The sequence below is a fragment of the Hippopotamus amphibius genome, chromosome 16 (assembly GCF_030028045.1).
Source record: "Hippopotamus amphibius kiboko isolate mHipAmp2 chromosome 16, mHipAmp2.hap2, whole genome shotgun sequence".
Lineage (NCBI taxonomy): Eukaryota > Metazoa > Chordata > Mammalia > Artiodactyla > Hippopotamidae > Hippopotamus > Hippopotamus amphibius.
The window spans coordinates 1,990,153-2,005,528 of NC_080201.1; the positions used below are offsets into that span (position 1 = coordinate 1,990,153).

General features: G+C 52.8%; 2 protein-coding genes across 13 annotated transcripts in view; one reads left to right on the forward strand and one right to left on the reverse strand.

Annotated features, from left to right (window-relative positions):
• The window catches only part of LOC130839296 (junctophilin-3), a 169,565-nt gene extending 161,211 nt beyond the window's left edge, over positions 1-8,354 (reverse strand). For 2 of the 12 annotated variants that reach the window (XR_009049792.1, XR_009049791.1), the window contains exon 1: positions 47-8,354. The gene's annotated coding sequence lies outside the window, so the exon portion shown is untranslated. The remainder of the gene's footprint in view (positions 1-46) is intronic. The other 10 variants (XM_057713429.1, XM_057713428.1, XM_057713434.1 and 7 more) reach the window with 10 other exon arrangements.
• Positions 8,355-9,183: 829 nt separating this feature from the next.
• ZCCHC14 (zinc finger CCHC-type containing 14) overlaps positions 9,184-15,376 on the forward strand; it is a 57,494-nt gene continuing 51,301 nt past the window's right edge. The window contains exon 1 of the mRNA XM_057713423.1: positions 9,184-9,787. Within this exon, the coding sequence (XP_057569406.1) occupies positions 9,230-9,787 (558 nt within the window). The 5' untranslated portion in view covers positions 9,184-9,229. The remainder of the gene's footprint in view (positions 9,788-15,376) is intronic.

Sequence of the window (15,376 nt, forward strand, 5' to 3'; positions counted from 1 at the left end):
CAAGTTACCCCAACCTTAGCGGCTTAACATAACACCCACTCATCACCTGACAGTTCCATGGGCCAGAAATCCGAACAGGCTTGACTGTGTTCTCTGTTCAGGTCTCACAGGCAAAAATCTCTGTGTCCCCGGCTGGGCTCTTGTCTGTGGGAGGATCTGCCTCCCCGAGGCTGTGGGTCTGAGGGTCCGTGTCCTTGCTGGCTGTGGGCTGGGGCCACGCTCTGCCCTGGAGGCCACCCACATTCTTTCCCATGTGGCCCCATCTGTCTTCAGATCAGAAACGGCGTATCACGTCCTTCTGACCCTTCTAACACCTCTGATGGCCCCTTCTGTCTCCAGTCAGAGAACACGCTCTGCTTTTACAAGACGCACCTGAGTGGGTCAGGCCCGCCCAGATAATCTGCGCATCTTAAAATCACCTGACCTGGGACTTTAAACTGCAGAACTACTTCACAGCAGCACCTGGGTTAGTGTTTGGATAACCAGGGACTGGGGATCCTGGGGCAGGGGCTGGGGGCATCCTTAGAATTCTACCTACCCTGGCGGGGGGTGGTCTTCATGGAGATTAGCTACAAAGACGGCCCTCCCTAGGATCTCTGGGTCAGGAAGACATCGCCCTTCCCCTTCTCTGGTACGACAGGGGCCGGCTTTTGGTACAGAGGGGTTTGTATGAATTCTCCCCTTACACTGAAGGAAGCAGCATAACAGAGGCCTGGCCTCCGGGGGAAACCCAAATGTTTACACTGAACAAGTCTGTCCTCGGTAAGGCTGTGAGGCAGGCCAACTATTCGTTTCAGACTTGGGAGAGTTGGCCTCTGGTTTCTTTTTCCTTTTCTCAGAACATTTTAAAGTGACCAGCTGTCAGTGCTTTTCAAAACTGATTCTCAGAGTGAAGTCTGATGCATTTCCCAGTTCAGCAGACTTTGTCACTCCTGAAAGACTCCAACAGCAGCACAAGACACCCACGGAGGGTCCCCAAGCTCTCAGCACGCAGGCTGCGGGGGCTCCAGAGAGTTCTGCTTTTCCCTCACCGTTCCCCCAAAACTCATGTCTATCTGGAACCTGGGAAGGTGACCTTATTTGGAAATAGGGTCTTTGTAGATGTAATCAAGTTAAATGATCCTGGATAAGGGGGCCCTGAATCCAATGATCGGTGTCCCCACGAGAAGAGGGAAGTCTGGACACAGGCACGCAGGGAAGAAGCTACATGAAAGACAGAGGCAGAGATTGGAGTGATGTGCTGTGAACCGAGGAACACCAGGGACTGCTCTCAATCACAGAAACTGTGAGAACGACCTGGAGCAGGTTTCCCTTCAGAAGGAAACAACCCTGCCAACACCATGATTTCAAACTTCTAGGCTCCAGAACTGTGAGAGGATACATTTTTGTTGTTTTAAGCCATGAAGCCTCTGATCATTTGTTTCTGGCAGCCCTAGGAAACTAATATACCCACTGTGTGGGTGTGGGTTTTCTTTTTTTTTTTGGCCACGCCACATGGCATGTGGGATATTAGTTCCCCGACCAGGGATCAAACCCGAGCTCCCTGCAGTGGAAGCGTGGAGTCCAAACCACTGGACCACCAGGGAAGTCCCAATGTGTGGGTGCATTTTTTAAATGTAATCTCTGGTTGGCCATAGACCTCACCACTCCCTATTTTATTCTACCATCAAGTTTTGCTCACTAACTTTCTGCCTGGCTCTTGAAAGCATTTTAATTTGCAATCCCAGGTTTAATGAATACATTTAATAGAACTGGGTTTCAAAAGCAAATATCTCATATTTTACATAAGAGTAAACTCCAAACAGATCAGGGATCTAAATACGACAAAATGAAACCGTTTACACAGTAGAAGAAAATATGGGTTAATTTCTTTATAACCTGGGTGTAAGGAAAGGTTTTCTAACCACAATTTCAAGTCCAGATGCAATAAAAGAAGAGATGAATAAATTTAACTACATAAAAACAAAACACCTTTTCAAGGTAAAACCACCATAAACAAAGTCAAAGGCAACTGACAAATTGAGAGAATTTTCAACATAAATCACAGACAAATGGCTATTAAACAAACAAACAAAACAACCTCTTAAACACTGACAGAAACAGAGACTTCCTAGGTGGTACAGTGGTTAAGAATCCGCCTGCCAATGCAGGGGACAAGGGTTCGAGCCCTGCTCTGGGAAGATCCCACGTGCCACAGAGCAACTGAGTCCATGTGCCACAACTACTGAGCCTGTGCTCTGGAGCCCGTGAGCCACAACTATTGCGCTTGAGTGCCACAGCTGCTGAAGCCCATGCGCCTAGGGCCCATGCTCCACAACAAGAGAAGCCACTGCAATGAGGAGCCCGCACACCACAATGAAAAGTAGCCCCTGCTCACTGCGACTAGAGAAATCCTGTGTGCAGCAATGAAGACCCAATACAGCCAATAAATAAATAAATAAAAAATTAAAAAAACATTGACAGAAACAGAGACCCAAAACCTGAGAGAAAAATAGGCAAAAAAACATGAAAAGGCAATTCCATTACAAAAAGATACAAAAATGGCATCCACACCTGGTTCTCCAACTCTGCCAGAGATTCTACTTCTCTGTTATAATTTAATAAATCTGTTTCTGCTCAAACTAGACATAGCAGATTCTGCGCTTGCAAGTTATTTGGTGAACACAGGCTATTTCCAGATCACCATGTACCTAGAAGCATAAAGATTTCCCAGCCTACAGTATATCTAAACATTAGTTACACCAGACTCTGGAGACAGTTTTAAAAGAGTTCATGGATGTATTTTCAAGCAATCACAGTTTTATTGCAATAAGAGGACTGCCTTCCAGGGTGACTACTTTGAAGGAGGAGGAGCTACTGGGTTGGGTGAGCTCTGGTGTGACTATTTGAAAAGAAACTTTCCAAATTTTAGAGTTGCACCTTGTCACCTAAACAATACGTTCTTTGCCTTTGGAATGTGGTTTTCACCCACACTTGTGCCTGGGTGTGTCTTGCGTCTTGAGACTTCACACCAAGCACTGAAGACTTGGTTGGGGTGGCATTGGGAGCTACCTGGCGCCTCTGTCTTTGCCCCTGCCTGACACTCCTCAGAAACCCATGCGAGATCTGGAGGTGGCAGGTCAGGCTGCAGCCCAGTGCAAAGTCCAAGGCAAGAGAGCTGCCTTTTGAGACTCAGCAGAGCACAGAAGCAACCTGAATGCCTGACAATAGGGCATTAGTTGAATAAATCACGATATACCCAAACAAGATTCTAGGTGCTCTTGAAAATCATGATTTGGAAGAGACTCTACAACATGGATGGACATCCAGGGTATGCTGTTAGGTGGAAAAAACAGATGGCAAGATGGGGACCACTACCCTACTTTTGAGGAATACACCATTTTTTGTAAAAACAAGTGTCATGTGTATATATGAATACAAAAGCCTCTAGAAAAATGTATTTTGAAAGGTTAATGTCACTGAGAAGTGACATTATTTGACTCTTAGGTTAATTTTCGGTGAGACATAATCTCTTTATAAGAACCACGTAGTGGGAATTCCCTTGCGATCCAGTGGTTAGGAATTGGTGCTTCCACTGTGGGGTACCAGGCTTGACCCCCAGTCAGAGAACTAAGATCCCACAAGCCACGCTGTGCGGGCCAAAAAAGGAAAAAAAGATGAAGAAGAAGGAGAAGGGGAAGGGGAAGAGGGAGGGGGAGGAGGAGGAGGAGGAGGAGGAAGAAGAAGAAGCATGTATTATCTCACAATCAGACAGAGTAACACAGTTTTATATGTATATATATAATACATACATAATACCCAATTTATCTGCTTTAAAAAACTCCAGAAAGAAAATATATGTATTTCTCCCACCCCAGGGAGAAACAGAGGAAATAAGAACGGCAAAACGTCATCTCTGTTGGGGCTGGGCTGTAGGGATGTGGGGAGTGCCTACACTGTCCTCTTGATGTTTGGGTGTGTTTGAAAACTTCCATAGTAAAAAGGTAAACAAAAGAAACCTAGAACACACAAAACCCGAGAGCAGCAGTGAACTGTTAGCTTTCAGGGGATATCATTATTGTGGTGTAAGAAATGTAGAGATGTGAATAACAAGCGAATATACAACAGAAATAAGGCTGCAGAATTTAGTGATGCGAATTCACTATTCATTGGCTGTGTGGCCTCTTTAAGCCTCCGTCTCCCCCACCTGTAAAAGAGGGAGATCCGGGTCTTCCCTGGTGGTCCAGTGGTTCAGATTCCGCGCTCCCAATGCAGGGGGCACAGGTTCCATCCTTGGTTGGGGAACTAAGATCCCACATGCTGCATGGTGCAGCCAAAAAAATAAATAAAAATAAAAAACTAAAATACGGAGATCCTTGCAGAATGGTAGGCCCGTAACACCAACTCGACTCACTACAACTATGGCTGTTGACGAGGGAAGCACACAGGAAGCCTGAGAGCAAGAACGCCTTGCCCAAAGGGAGGTGTCCAACCTCAGTACGCCCCGGGAGCTCGTCACGTGCAGATTCCAAGGCCCCACCGCACAGAGTCTGACACCTGCGGTCGGGCTTAGGAATCTGCATCTTAAGTAAGAGCCCAGGCAGCTCCCACTGGGGAAACACTGCATCCAGCCCAAGGCCAAAGACACCCTCAAAAGCAGGTCTGCCCTGGAGAAGAATGTGTGGCCATGCAGAAACAGGGCCGGGTGTGGTTGGGGTCAATTGCCCATTTATGACCCCAAGTGGACTTTGTCAGCAGTCGGGGCTGGGAAGAACTGGCATGTCACAGATACCTTTGGAATCTCCAGTTTGCAGAAACAGTGAATAATGACTTGTCACCTTTGTGCTCTCCTCCCTGAGGACAGAATCCTGGCAGTTGACTTAGGATCTGGTTCCAACACATCTGAACCGCATGCCCACGGGCCTACAACTGACCACTCTGCATCTGTAAAATGGGAACAAGACAGCACCACCAGGATTAGTTGCACCAGCCTGTGGCATCACTTGAGGCCATCAGGAGCGAGGCACCGAGCAAGGATCCCACGGTAGGATGAGGGACCCACTTCTTAAGGCCTGCATGTTAGGGGTCCCTTTGCTTTCTCCATCACAGGAAGGCAGGACCTAGGACAAATGAAAACACCCACGTGGAGATCACACACATCCTGGATACACACCCCAGGGAAAAATAAGTGGTGTGTCCAGGCACGGAGCCTGTGTGTTTAAGGCACCCTCTTCTTAATCGGAGTCTCAATCTTAATTCTGTTTTCATTTTCCTAACCACAACCTGGTCTCCAGGCTCTTCCTCTCTGGCTAGATTCTAAATGAGAGGAAAAGCAAGGCCAAGGGGTGGAGAGCACCGCACTCTGGGTCAAAGTGGCTGATCTCTTGTCTCAGCCTGGTCCCTGCCTACCGCAGTAATTCGCCAGTGTCACTAATTCATACGCAAGGAGTCATCCCACGCACATCACAGCAAAATCAATGTTTGGGGAATTTGGAATGAAATCCAAATCTTTCTCTTTCCCCAAAATAATATTAATTTCTGCTCCATCCCAGCTCTATAGAAAGTGCAGACAGACATATTGTCCAACCTTAGACCACGAGCTCCCCTAGACTGCATTGTTATCCCTGGGTCCTGAGTCAGGCATGTGGCAGGTGTGGCCTGAAGGAGCTAGTGAACCTGCTGTCCTGCACAGCGTTGTGTAGGAATCGCTCCCTGCTGAACACGTGACCCCACCTCCCTGTTACTCGGAGCGCCCTTTCTTGCACTTGGAGGGATGCTCCCTCAATCTCTTCCCATGGGTCCCCGGCCCCTCCACTTTGTAGGAATTGGAGAAACACTCAAGTCCCAGTGGAAGCCTGAGGTCACCTCCTGCAGAGCAAGGGAAAGTGAGAAGCTCCAAACAGCCCAGGGCTGGAGGCTGTTTTAGGCAAGGATCTCTGGGTGGCAGGGAGAGCAGAGAAAACAGCAGCCTGGGGGGGGGGGGGGGGGCAATGGGAGTCAGCGCCCACCTTCTGCCCTCCCCGCCCACCTTCTGCCCTCCCCGGGAGGCCCTTAGGGAACGGAACAGTATGTGGAAGGGAAAGCTCCCTTGCAGACTGGTGGCCCACCTGCCTCAGAGCAGGGGAGTCCAGGCCATCGGTCCCTTAGAGTCAGGGGGCTGGGTCTCATTCTCCTTAGAAGCCCCAAACCCTTAGTGGGGTCTGGTCCTGCAGGGCAGGGATTTAATATCTGTTGGATTAAACTGAGCTAGACTGAAGTTGAGGGAGAAACAATGCTGTCTGAGTCTCCTGGGGCTGCCGTTACAAACAACCGCAAACTTGGTGGCTTAACACAACAGAAATGTGTTCTCTTACAGTTCTGGAGGCCAGGAGGTCAAAGTCAAGGTGTCGGCAGGGCCATGCTCCCACTGAGGGCTCCAGGGGAGGGTCCTTCCTGCCTCTTTCAGCTCCTGGGGGCTCCAGACGCCCCTTGGCTCCAAAGCTCTGCCTCTGTTGTCACATGGCCTTTTTCTTCCTGAGTCTTTTTCAGCGTCTTTTAAAGACACTGAAGTGTCCTTAAGGGCCCACTCTAGTCCATGATCTCATCTTGATACTTCTCTGAATTATATCTACAAAGACCCTGCTTCCAAATAGTCACATTCTGAGGTTCTGGGTGAATAGGACATTTTGGGGGAACATTCTTCACCCCAGTGTATACATTAAATAGCAAATAGCACAGGCAGAAGTGGCAAGAAGGTGGTTGGGAGCTGGGAGACCTTGATCCATTACTTGTGGCTCAGCTGTCCCAGCTGTCAAGGGCTCCCATTAGCATCCATGACCTCCACTGCCAGCTGGGAGGAGGAGTTCCTGGCTGCCTTTTACAGACGAGGAAACTGAGGCCTGGAGGGGTTGAATGAATGGCCAAGGTCACAGAGCTGGCTAGAGCTGGGACTGGAATCCAGGTCAACTGGCACCAGAGCTTAGGGGTTTTACAGACAGGTCCAGCTGGATTTAAGGAAACGCCCATCACTGCTAAGGGCCCAAGATCTTTCCACTCCAAGGAACTTATCAACAGAAAGCAAAGGTGAACTGTTTTGGTTTTCCAATTCCTTCACTTCCTCACATCGTAAGATTTTGGAATGTGGCTACTTCCCTGGAATCACTTGAGAAAGTGAGGTCAAAGAGAACAAGAATTAATTCAATTATCCGCAGAAATGAGTCTGTGCTGGGGAAGCAAGGTGGGGACACCCGGCTGGAGCCAGCCTTGCCCGTGCTGCCTAGGAGGACCTAATACACTTGGGAAGCTATGCTGACCGCCTGGATGCCTGCTCCTTCCCACACTGGCCACGAACACCAGGTGGCTCAGAGAAAAACCGCCCCGGGAGTGGAGGGGGTGGGGTAGTGGGAAGCAAATCTTCTCCCCCCACCCCCCAAGTAAGGCTCTGCAATGTCTGTTCAACTCTGAAGTCCCAAGGCTTCAAAGTCTTGTTAGGACGTTTCTAGCACCTTGGACCATGTCCTGAAGAAATGCATTCACTTAGTCTCTGTTACGTACTGTCGGGACCAGGCTGTCAGCCCCACAGGCTGGAGCGCAGGCTCTGCTCGCAGCGGGCCCCCCAGGGCTCAGAACCTGGTGCACACCAGGCCCCCGAAGAGCCGCTGGACAAAGACAGGAACAGGCCCCGTCCTGGGCCGCTGGACGTCAGAAGAAGGGTGCTCCCGGCAGGGCGGGGAAGCGTGCGCTTCTTGCTCCCCAGCCTCGGCTTCCTCGTCCTGGAGATGGCGGGCCGCTGCCTGCAGCTGCGGGCTTGGAGGTGGCCGGGCTACCGGCGTCTCCCCCGCCTGTCCCCAACCCGCACTCCGCGCCGGAGCGAACGCTCCCTGACCCCGGCCATCCTCTCGGTTCCTGGAGCCGAGGCAGCAACCCGCTGAAAGGAGGCCGACTTAACGGCTCCACCCGGCTGAGGTTTTCGCACAAAGCTTGCTCCCGTCACATCTCCAAGCAGGCCGCCGCCTCAGAGGTGCGGGCGCCGGGCCTCTGTGAGCTCACGACCCTCTCACGGACCCCCGGGGGCGGCTGTCATCACCCTCATTTTCGGGGGAGGCGCCCAGGGCTCAGAGAGACCAAGCCACTCGCCCAAGGTCACACAGCTCCTCTGAGGCAGGGCGGGGACGTGGACGAGGGTCTCCGGAGCCCTGCCGCGGCGGCTCTGGGAAGACACCCGCTCCCTCCCTACTGGGACGCTCGGACATGAAACGGGGAGGCCAGACGCCCGCTTTCAGCTCCAGCAAGGCTCCACGCAGACCGGCGCGAACAAAAGCCGCCAGAAGTCCGCCTCGGGCTTTCGGCCCGCCGGGCCAGCGGGCCAAGGGAGCCCGCCCGCCGCCGCCGCCGCCGCCGCGGGGAGGGCCGCGGCCGTTCCCACGTGATCGACAGCCCCGGGGAGGCGTGGCCGCGGCAGGGGCGCCCCGGATAGGGGGCTCGGAACAATCACGGGCCGAGAAGGCGCAGCCGGAGCCAATCAGCGGCGGGGGGGGGCGGGCCCGGCCGCGCGGCCGTCGCGAGAGGCGGCCTCCCCGCCCACTTGCGCCTGGACCCGGCGCCCGGCCGCTGCGAGCGCGGCGCTCGGCGCGGATCCGTCCGCGGCGCGGGGAGCTGAGGCGCGAGGCCGCGGCGAGTGCCGGCGCAGATCCCTCCGCCGCCCGCTCCCGAGCCGCCGCGGCCTGTGTCCCGGGGAACGGCCGTCGGCCCAGCGCGGCGGCGCGCCGGCATGGCCCGGGCGGCTCCGTCGGGGGGCGGCCCGCGCTGACGGACCCTGCGGCGCGGGGGGAGATGGGGGCGGCCGCCTCCCGGGCGACGACGACGACGACCACGACGCCGACGACGACGACGAGGAGCAGCCGCCGCCGCCGCCGCGCACCGGCCGCCGCCGCCGCCGGGGACGGGCGCGGGCCAGGAGCCCGCCCGTGAGCGGGGGGCCCGCGGCCCATCGCCGCCCCCGGCCGCCCCGGCCGCCCCGGGCCCCCCCGGCGCCCCGCGCGCGCCCGCCCGCCGGCCCCTGGCGGGGGTCCCGCCCGCGCCGCGCGCCCGCGCCCCCGGCCCCGGCCCCGGCGCCCGGCCGCCCTCGCCCCCGCCCGGCCGCGCCCGCGCCCCCGCGCCCGCCCGCGCCCGCCCGCGGCCCCGGCCCCGGCCCCGGCCCCGGCCCCGGCCCCGGCCCCGGGCGGCGGCCCCCGGCCCCGGCCCCGCGAGGCGGCGCGGCGCGCGCGGCAGCATGGTGGAGAAGCGCTGCCCGCTGCAGAGGGACGGCGTGTACCGCTGGTTCTCGGAGCTGCCGTCGCCGCAGCGCGTGGAGTTCCTGTGCGGCCTGCTGGACCTGTGCATCCCGCTCGAGCTGCGCTTCCTCGGCTCGTGCCTCGAGGACCTGGCCCGCAAGGACTACCACTCGCTGCGCGACTCGGAGATCAAGGCCAACAACCCGGCCGACCTGGGCAGCCTCACCAACCTGACGGACGAGGTGGTGCGCAGCAAGCTGCTGGTGTCGCTGGCGCTGCTGGGCTCGGAGCAGCGCGAGGCGGCGGGCGTGCTCTACCGCACGCTCACGCACATAGACTCCATCATCCACAACTACGGGCTGCAGCTCAACGAGGGCCGCACGGGCGATGAGTTCCTGCTGCTCTTCACCATGGCCTCCAACCACCCGGCCTTCAGCTTCCACCAGAAGCAGGTGCTGCGCCAGGAGCTCACGCAGATCCAGAGCAGCCTGAGCGGCGGCGGCGGCGGGGGCCCCGGGGGCAAGGGCGCACTGCCCACCTGCCCGGCCTGCCACAAGGTGCGTGCCCGCGCCGCCACCCCGAAGCGCGCCCCTCGCTCCCAGGGCCCCACCGCAGCCGCCTGCTTGCCGCCCCCACCTCCCGCTCGCCCCCCTGGCGTCCGCGTCGCGCTTCACTCCGCGTCCCGCGCCTCCGCCCTGCACCTCGCCCCCCGCGTCCCCTCCTCGCCCTCCGCACCGGCCCCCTTAGAGCCCCGCCGGGCACCCCGCGCCCTTCGGGGGCCGCGCACCCGCCGGGCTCGGGGCTCGGGGCGCGGGGGTTGGGGAGAACGCCCCGGGCCGAGTTCGCAGCCGGCCGGGCCTTCGGGCCGCGTCTTCCGCTGGAACCGCGATAAGGCCTTTGTCCCCGTAATCGGGCTCTTGGGCGGCAGATAACCGTTATACATTGTGTCCCCTTGGTTTTTCCAACTCTGGTGTTTATTGTCAGAAGAGGAAGCCGCTAGTGAGGTGCAGATTAGAAGGCGCTGGAGCGGTAGAAGCGTTCGCGGGGTGCCGTGCTGGGGCCCCCGGGGCCTAGGTGTCCGTTCCCCGGGACTGGTGGGGCCGCAGGCGCCCAGAGGAGGTTCGGGCCGGCGTGGGCCGCAGGCCGCCGTGTGCACGTGTGTCAGTGTGTGCGTGTACGCGAGTACACGTGAGTGTGTGTGCCGTTGTGTACGTGTATGGAATGCGTATGTGAATCTGTACATACGTTGTGGGTGAGAACCAGGCTCCTGTAACGGAGGGGAAAACAGGTTTGGAGGCCTCAAGGTCTGTGAAACAGTTATTTCTCGGTGACCCGCCTTCCTTTGTAGAAACAAACCCAGGCTGATTGGAAGTCCAACTAGGGTTAGTTAAAAGGTCTCCTGTTTCCAGATCAAACAGGAAGCGCAGAGTGGTCATTCACTTAGAAACGGGGAACTTTTGTCTAAATGTTTCAAAACTCTGTCAACACAAAGTGGGGCTCAAACTTATTTTTAACAACCCCCTGAGATCCTGTGCCAGAATTGTGATCCAAGCCAAAGGATTTATTTCTGACTGTATGTGGTGTGTGTTTGGGGATTAAAACTGACTTTCTTTGGGAAGTAGACGATTACAGTCGTGCCAGCAGTCTTAAGTGCTTTTCGATAGCATCTGCGTTGTCCTAAACTAAAATTTTGATTCTCTGGTTTGCTGGTGGTGGTTTTTAAGCTGTCTTTCAACCATGGATTGTGGCTTTTAATGAGTTCCTTTGAGACCTGGTTGTGGGACCTACATTGGTTTTTAACCTGTCATATCTTTTTTGAGATATGAACTGCCTCTGAGACTTTGGTTTCCTTTTTTAAGAGTGCGTTCAAATCCCACCCTAAAACTGTTCTTCCAGCTACAACAAAGGGAAAGCAGGGTTCTGTGAAATGCGGTTGTCTATAGGGAGCTCAGTAGGCTTTGGGGTGCTGGTGTTCATGGGGTGTCAGTCCCCGGTGGTCAGTTTCATAAGCTCTTAGTCCTCTGCTCACCTTACTAAGCACTGATAGTGTCTGTGGCTGTTACACCAGTCATGCAGCTCCTGAAGGGAATTCCTTTGTGTGTACAGATGCATCACTTTATAAAAGCAGAAGATGGCGATTAGTTTGGCGGGGCAGCAAGCTAAAGTTAGAACAAAAATATCTTTTAGAAGAGAGACTTTTTGTCAAGCCAGAAACCCCTTTGATGAGATACAGGGGCCCTCTGCCCTGGCTGAAATTAAGCAGCTGTGTGACCTTGGCTAGAATCCTCTCCCCTCCTGGTGTTTCCCTTTTGGTGTGAGAGGCAGGTTACTTGCCTCATAGGCTTGTTTGGAGAGTTCCATGAGGTCCCAAGCGAAGTGCCCAGCAGACAGACATGCTTCCAGCGCTCCCTTCCCGGCCTTGTCCTCTCTGGCTTTCCATAGAGGAGCGCTAATTTTTGTTGTTGTTGTTGTTGTTTTTTTGGCTTTGTCTTTGCGGAGGGGCTTGTAGGATCTTAGTTAGCTGACCAGCAATCGAACCCAGGCCCCTGACATTGAGAACGCTGAGTCCTAATCACTGGACTGCCAGGGAATTCCCTAGGAGCGCCAGCTTAGGCATGGCACATTGTCAGGAAGTGGAATATTTGTTTCAGAGTGTTGGTGCTTTCTGAGTTGACTTTTGAATACATGATTACTTGGAGCTCACTTTTTTTTTGTTCATCCATGGGAAATTGGAGAATTCTGCCTGATCCTTATAATGAGGTTATAATGAGTAACCTTGGGGCCATTGCTTCCATGTTTCAGAAACAATCATGGTGTCTAGTTTTACCTAGTACATCCCCTGTGTCAGTGCTGAACTAACTTCACGCACGTTCATTTAACTTGCTGTTCCTTTGCTGCTTTCAAGTTTCTGCCTGACACTGATACACAGGCAGCTCACATGAAATCTAACAGGTAAGCTTTTTGCCCTCTTAGTATCTCTAAGGCACTTAGCACAGTCCTGAAAAAAGCAGCCTCCTTACAGCTCTGTTTGCATTTCTTTTGTAAGACCTCTGTTTTGTTTTGAACTCTTTGAGCCTATAGACTTTGTATTTATCTTTTAGAGATAAAGATGTTGATTGTTTTCTATTCTTTATCCTATATAAGGGGATACTTTTTGTAACTAAGTTTTTTGATTTAAGTCATTGACATTTGCAGTTGCTTCTCCAAAGTCTCACTGTGTTATTTTGAAATTCTTGCTTGAGGATTAAAAGTGTGCAGAAGTTTAAAACTTTAAAACTTCTGCTTGAGGTTTAAAAGTGTGCAGAAGGTAAAATGGACATTTTTACTTTCAGAAAGGAAAGTGTTCATAGCAGTAAACCTGGAGGGAGAGCCGGGTGGCTTCACTGTGCACAGTAGCTGACAGGCACTGCTGGTGTGCAGTGCGAACCAGTGATGATGGCTGGCTTCCACTTATATACTACCTCTGTCTTTCCATCTTATTTAATTATAAAGCCATAGTTTTGCAAAAAGTTTGTTTATCCTTTGCCATCTTTTTTCTGTGTAGGTGATACAGTGGCGGGGGATAGTCTTATTTTTTTAAATAACAGCTTTATTGAGATTTAATTCTTATGTCATGAAGTCCACCCCTGTAAAGTGTATAACGCAGTGGTTTTAGTGTACCCACTGAGCTGTGTGGCTCTCACCACTGTCTGTTTCCAGAACATCTTCATCACCCCTAGAAGACACCTGTACCTGTTTGCAGGCGTTTCCCATGCACCCTCCCCAGCCCTGACAACCGCTCATCTGCTTTCTGTCTGGATTTGCCTGTTATGGACATTTCATGTAAATAGGGTCACACACTATGTGGCCTTTTGTGGTTGGCTGCTCTCACTCAGCATACTGCTCTCAAGGGCCACTCATGTTGTATGGCGCCTGTGTCAGCACTTCAGCCCTTTCAGGGTGAGGAATTTCCATTGTGTGCGTGTACCCCGTTTTGTTTATTCATGGCATCAGTTGATGGACACACGGATTGTTTCCGGTGCTTGTTTCTAGACTCTTTTCCTCCATGGCTAGTGGGCTCTCTTCTTAATGCCTTACCCCTAACACTTGCCCAGTCATCTTTGGAGTGTCACCAGCCCACGGCTGTCCCAGGGACCTTGCTCTCATGGTCGGAGTCCACCTGGCGGGATGCTGGGTGTTGTGCACAAGCGCCCTGCAGGTCTGTCCCTGGGCTCCCAGAGGACCTGCAGTGGAAGGTGGCAGAGGCCACTCTGCTCTCAGGACTGATGGTCAGCTCCACGGGTATGCTGTGAGCAGGACGCTGTGAGCCCCTCCCACCCCCGAGTGCTGGCATTCTCGTCATCGGGATCCTCACGACCTGCTTCTCGAGGCTGCGGGAACTTTCTAACGTGCTCAGTGCAGGAGTGTGGTGGTTGGTGGTCCCCCTCAGGGTGTGTCCTGTGGTACAGCTCTGGGCCCTCCGCTGTGGGCTGAGCCCCAGGGAAGCGTGGGGTCCGTGCAGAAGTGGTCAACGAGCCTGCTGATTGTTACCCGAGGTGGGCAAGCGCTTGCCTCCTCTCGTTGCTGCTCGTGAGCTGCTGGAAATCGTCGCAGTTCACAGGTGAGAGGCCGGGCCGTTTGTCACGTGCAGTAGAAATGGCTTCCTTTGCTTTCTCCTTTGACCCTAAACCCTGGCCTGTGGAGCTGGAAGGAGTCTGAAACCACAAGAAGGGACTTTGCCTGGAACCGCTGTTGTTCCTGCTCAGGTTAAAGGAAGAGCTGTGCCTGGAAGGCCAGTGTGGCTCCCTGTTCACACTTGTTCCAGGCAGCCGAGGTCCAAGGCCACCGGCCTCCGAGCAAGTCTGGCTTCTTTCAGTAATTACACTGCAGGAGAGGGTGTCCTGAGATAGATTGGATTTTTTTTTTTTTTTTTTTGGTCCAGCTTTTATAAGGTTCCAAAGACTGTCCTCTTTTTTATTTTTATTTTTTGTTTTATTGAGATACAGTTGACATACAATAAACTGCATATATTTAAAGTGTACAATTTGGTATTTTTGTTCTTATTAGTAATGTATATATGGCAATCGCAACCTCCCAGTTCATTCCCCTGCAGCCCTCCCCGCTTTCTCCACTTGGTGTCCATATGTTTGTTCTCTACGTCTGTGTCTCTATTTCTGCCTTGCAAACCGGTTGATTTGTACCATTTTTCTGTATTCCGCATGTATGCGTTAATATACGATATTTATTTTTCTCTTTCTGACTCACTTTACTCTGTGTGAAGACTGTCCTCTTTTTAGTGAAGTACATGATACGGGAATTGAGACGTTCTGGGGTGCAGCTTTAATTGCTTTCCTGCTGCTGGTATATTCATTGAAAATGAAACCCCCCTCACCTCTTCTCGGGGTTGCAGTCCTGCTACATTGCTGCTGTGTGATGGCTTCGGTTATGTGGCACTTTAATTACTGTCCTTTGCCCTCAGGTGAAATTAAGGCCTTTTACTTTGGCATGAGTTAGTTCGCATTTGCTTTATTCCACTCGGCACGCGTGTGAGTTCCTGTTCTGCACGTGTTCTGGAGCGCAGTTGCAGAAGTGGCACGTTTCGTGTCATATTAGGGTGTGATGAGCAGTGTGGTAGCATCACTGATGCAAGTTAGAATGTAATTGCAGATAAACATCAATATGAGTCTTGTTTCTGCAGTTTTTAAAGTTCATTATTTACTTAGGCTTTATTTTACCCATTTTTCTCCTTAGTCCTGTATACTTTGCCTTCCTTTGGGATTGAGGGCATTTTGGGTTAATATACATATTTTCCCAACACATTCACATATGAGTTTTACAACTTCAGAGGAAGCTGGGAGAAGGGACCCGAGCTGGTACACTCTGTGTGCTTGCCGAATTGGTGACTGCTGACCTCCTTAGAGACTGTTAGTAAATCAAAAGAAAATTGGCATTACATCTAGGAAAAATAGTTTCTACTTAAGTATTCCCTTTTCCCCCCCCCCCGCCTTAAATGGATTAGATTTTAGAAAAAGATCCTTTGGGTATCTTTTTTTTTTTTTTTTTTTTTGAGAAACCCCCACTTAGAACACTACCTCTCTCATTAGTTTAAGTACAGTTGCCACAGGTTCACTAGTTTGCACGTTATTGACAGGTTTCTGATTTTTGAC